Genomic DNA, 5,243 nt, shown 5'->3' on the forward strand with positions numbered 1-5,243 from the left:
CGCCTCCTCTGGCCGCGCCCCGCAGTGTGCATCGCTCCCGGCACACCGAGACCCCGGCGGAACGAGGGGCGGTGGGAAACACCGCTGCCTCGTCCGCGTTAGCACGCGCTTGGTTTCAGCTCCTAACAATGCAACAATACGAGGCACCGGCGCTCGATTTCCACACGCAGCAGATCCAAAAGCTGATGTCTATACGCTTGACGGATCTGCCAGAGTCCTCTTTTTCAAAATACAATCACTGCTGCCTTGCCAATTACAGAACAATTATCAACAGCCTCATTAGTAACCCCACTATCCTGCCATTGCTACCAGAAGCCCAAATCGACCATACTCACACAATTCAGGACTTAGGTACCAGCCTGAACCCAGCTGATGTTTCATGCAACCTTAAGGCCTGGAGAACCTAAAGACTGAATCATTCATTCATGAATCTGCATTTCATTCAAGGCAAACAACTGGAAATTTGCACAAGTTTCTAGGACTGCAAAGCACAGCTTCCCCCCCAGCCAGGTTTCTAGGCAGACTGGCATTTTATCATAGACACAACTAGGGAAAAAAAATGAACGCTGTCTTTTTGTACAAAAAACATGCCTTTAAGAAAACTGATACCTGCAATTTCATGTAAACATTGGTGAACAGTCCTAGACACACAACAGACAAGCACCATTCAAAATTTTGCAATGTTTGGCCTTACACCAGCTGCTTCAACTTCTACAGCAGAGCATTACAACAGATGAAGCCCATATGTATTCAACCATAAATATTTCCAAAGCAATTTTTTGGGTTTGGTTTGGGTTTTTTTTTAACAGAGAAAAAAACCGAGCAAAATTATCTAAACTTTATGTCAGTTTCAATGTGCCAACAGCAATAGGGCAAAAATTAATACTAATATAATGATGTTCTGAAAATTTTCAAATGTACCACGTACTGCGATGCGCAAATCCAGCTGTGGCTTTCAGAGCATTAGTCGCAATAACAGGCCACTACCAAAGCCAGGGCAATAAATGTTTCGGTTTCACATTGAGCTGAAACCCAAGTGTCTCTTTGAGCATCCCAGATGCATCTGCTGGCAACCTAAAAGGAAAAACAGAGAAAAAGCTATTTGTGGATCTATATACAGCACAGTTTTTACGTTTATTTTTTAAAGAACACACAGCATTATCTAAATGCTGATCTAATCACATTATGAGAGTTACAACTAGTAACAACAGTGCAAAAGTACAATGAACATTAACAAGTTCAATTCCATGTTAAAACCTTTTCTTGCTTCACAGTAAAGCTCCCACCCCAACAGATCCACAACCAAACTCCCAATTCCCTCTCATATTCACTTGTTCGCACTTTAGCATACTCTAAGAGCATCCCTTCAAAAGCAATAGAATTAAAAAATGTCTGTGTGAAGAGACATTAGTTTTGGGAATATATGTAACTAAGAAGTCACATCCCCCACCTCCAAGCTTACTCTACTCTACTTGTGACGATTTACGGGGCTCTCAGCATTTTTGACAGAATTGTGTTCAAAGCTAAACTGTATGAATTGATGCGGGAATGAACATAATCCTAGAGAGAAAAAAGTTACCTTGGACCACTTCACTAGTCTGTTTGCACCTCTGGCTCCTCAGTCAAAGCAGCACTTCAGAGGCAGCATCCTGTGAGACAGTACCAGAAAAGCAAGTAGATGCAGCCACTTCACAAACTGGCTCTGGTACTGAAGCTGAACCCTTCAAACATTGTTTCATGTAACTCACTAAGAACAGGTTGGTTTCATCAGAAAAACTAATGATTTAAGAACGGGTGATGATGAAGAACTGATGAAGAAGGACATGGAACTGTTGGAACAAGTCCAGAGGAGGCCACAAAGTTGATAAGAGGACTGGAGCATCTCCCCTGTGAAGACAGGCTGAGGAAGTTAGGGCTGCTCAGCCTGGAGAAGAGAAGGTTGCATGGAGACTTCATAGCAGCCTTTCAGTATCTGATAGGCCTACAGGGGAGCCAGAGAGGGACTCTCTGTTAGGAACTGCAGTGATAGGATATGGGGTAATGTGTTCAAATTGAAGGAGGGGAAATTTAGTCTAGACCCTAGGAAAATGTTTTTTCCTGTGAGGGTGGTGAGACACTGGCACAGGTTGCCCGGGGAGGCAGTGGCTGCCCCAACCCTGGCAGCGTTCAAAGTCAGGCTGGATGAGGCGTTGAGCTACCTGGTCAAGTGGGGAGGTGTCCCTGCCCATGGCAGGGGGGATTGGGACTAGATGATCTGTAAAGTCCATTCCAACCCCTGGAATTCTATGATTCTATGATGAACACCCTAAGTACAACTGTTCTTTGACAATCTGCAAGACAGCTAAAAGTGTTCCGAATCCAATGGGAGCTTGGAATACTACCTCTAGAATCCTTTTATTTTAAGTGTTCCGAGTTCAAATGCCTAGTGTTAATTTGCAGTCCCAGGAACATGCCTGGTAGTCCTTGCCACCCTTCCTTTCCATGTCACCCCACACTAAAACTGCACAGCATTTTGAACCAAATGTGACAACCCAACTGGAGATCAAAGTACACTGGACACAGAAACAGAATATTTGCTGCAGTCATGCAGTTGTACCAGCACAGCACACAGCAAAAACAACTGACTGGGAAGTGCAGCACGGGCTGCTTAACACTGTTACTGAACACATGAAGACTTCAGCAGAATCACAGCAGTACCTTAAATAGGCACCTGGCATGCTACTCCCCATAAAGAACGTAAAAGCTTCAAGACTCAAACTAGTTAAGCTGCTGAATGTGGAAGAAAACCTAGAAGATAGCACACAGTTCTAAAAATTATTTTCCATTTGCAAAAGGTATTACAAATAATCGCTTACATTGATTGCCTGGCCTGCCTTTTCCACAATTAGCACTGATACCACGTACTTGTAACGGTCAAAGCCAAATTCCTTCACAGCCTTTAATACTTCTTCTGAGATTGAAGCACACAAGGAAGGACTAGAAGCTCCATTGTATTTGGTGTCTTGAAGTTTTAGAATAAACAAAAAATCAATTTTGAAAGATTTTAGTTTTCATCCTGGTAGTCTTTTGCAGAAAAAACCTTTTAGAGACATTTTCATTACAAGTACATGAGAAGACCTAACGAGCAGAACAGTCAATATAGACGATGCTCTCAAACACAAAGGACACACTATAATGCTTTATTTATTTTTTGAAAGTGACACACATGTCCAGTCAATCTCCACTGAACAATCAGGAGTGTATTCTTCTCCATTATTTGGACTCAGTTCACTGGAAAATAGTGCTACAAAAATACCTGCTCCAAATATCCAAGGCATGTCTTCCAGACAGCACAATTAAAAAGAGCTGGTTATAACTATATGGAGTATCACTAACAGCTATTATCTCAACAGATTGTTCTTTCATTTTTGCTTGTTTTTTTGTGTAGAGCAGTCTGATTGTGAAGGACACCAAGTGTATTTTATGCAGGTCATGTGATGTCAGTAGAACTAATCATAGGAGTAGAATTCCACAAATTCAGGGTCATGATTTTTGGCTAACCAGGTATTTTGGAGATTAGGGTATTCTGAGCTGTGCTATACCTCAGCTTGATTTTTAAAAAAGACAAGACTTAAGATGCCTTAGCACCACCTTAACAGCACACGCTCAGCAGGGACCTTGTGGGGTTCCTTCTGCACATGGCAAAACAGAGCACATTCACATTACATTTGTGTGCCAAAACTCATGACTGCAGAGACTTATGCATATATAAGTTTATGCAATTTACACTGTTTCATTAGCACCTTTGCAAGAAAAGCTACTTTGGCAATGAGACAACTAATTTAAAAAATACTATGCCGTTAATATTGCTTGAGCTTTGTCTCTTACTAAGTAATCCCGAAATTTATTACGTGTCTCCAGTCTGTAGGTATTAGGACATGTTGTCTTTGCCTCTTCTTCCACTGGAGCCGTACCTGCAGCTTTGTAACTTGATTGTGGCTTTTTTCCTTTCATCTACACAAAATAATACAAAAAGTCAATGTCATATGTTGATATTTCAGAATTTAACAGACTCTATGGTGTGCTGTTAAGAGGGGAAAAAACCAATTAGTATAGGAATATGTTAACAAAAAACCCACAGAAAGCTAGAAAAGAGGTATCATCATCTAGCTGTTTTGACACTACTGCTTTGCCTGAAAAAAAAGAGAAGTGGTCAACTTCCACTGAATTTTAACTTCTTTTCCAGGAAAACCCGACTGAAGTTTGCATTTAAACTCAATCAGACACACCATATTAGCAGCCTGAATCCACTCCTTTTTTCCAAGTAAAAATGCACAGCAAAAATAGTGTAGCAAGTAAAAATAAACGTCCAAGACTGTTAACTGCAACTTCAAGCTTTTCATTCAAACAGCTGACATAAAACCCAAAATATGTGCTCAGTTCATTTACTACATCCTTTTACTTGTCCTCATTCCTTGAGAAGTTACTAAGCAAATGGCTTAGGAATTGATTACTTGATTTGCTCGTTAACTTAAAAAACCAAAATACAAAGGAAAAAAAACCACGTTAGCCCTGTCAATACTGCAGACATGGCATACTGTTAGGTAATTCTGTTAAAAACCAGTAATGTTGGCAGCCCTAGTGCAAACTGGCTGCAGGTGTTTGTTGATACCACACCAAGGATGCAAACTGACTTGTACTTAGTCTAAAATTGCAAGGAGCAAACATGTTTGCACTTAGGCTGTAGACACTCATTATCCTCTGACAACACGGATCTTACAAGACTATTGCCCCGATATGTTCATCACAGGTCTCCTAACAGGAGAAAAACCACCTCAAGTCTTCCAGCTGAGCTGCTCCAATGTGCATCTCAGTCCATGTTGATAGAAGTGAACCTGTGAAAAAGGTCACAATCCAAACAGCAATTCTTTGCTAACATGGTTCAGTCTGAGTCACATTCAGCCTCTCCCATTACAGATGGAAGAAAATTCATGTCTACCACACAACTTCTAACAATGTTGCTACTTAAAAGCTCACCTGCTATTATTCGTGACAGAACTTTTCATAATCATTTGCAAGAAGCCATTTACTAATGAGACAACCAAAACCCTTAATGATTTCTCTACACAAATGGCTACTACACAAACCTTCTTCTGCATATCACAATATGAATACTGTGATGCCACATTTTAGCACAATGTTGGGATTACATTTCTGTACATTTGCATCCTTCGTGAAAAAAATTCTCTCACAAAATTCAAGAG

At 40.9% G+C, this 5,243-nt stretch overlaps 1 protein-coding gene across 1 annotated transcript; it reads right to left on the minus strand.

The window, feature by feature from the left end:
* Positions 1 to 963: 963 nt before the first annotated feature.
* Positions 964 to 3,993, minus strand: TCTE3 (t-complex-associated-testis-expressed 3). The gene is made up of 3 exons (XM_009079139.1): positions 3,836 to 3,993; positions 2,856 to 3,012; positions 964 to 1,074 (listed from the first exon to the last, which is right to left on the minus strand). The coding sequence occupies exons 1-3, from the start codon at positions 3,991 to 3,993 to the stop codon at positions 964 to 966; spliced, it is 426 nt and encodes a 141-aa protein (XP_009077387.1).
* Positions 3,994 to 5,243: the final 1,250 nt, after the last annotated feature.

The sequence above is a fragment of the Acanthisitta chloris genome, unplaced genomic scaffold (assembly GCF_000695815.1).
Source record: "Acanthisitta chloris isolate BGI_N310 unplaced genomic scaffold, ASM69581v1 scaffold45487, whole genome shotgun sequence".
NCBI classification, from domain to species: Eukaryota; Metazoa; Chordata; class Aves; order Passeriformes; family Acanthisittidae; genus Acanthisitta; species Acanthisitta chloris.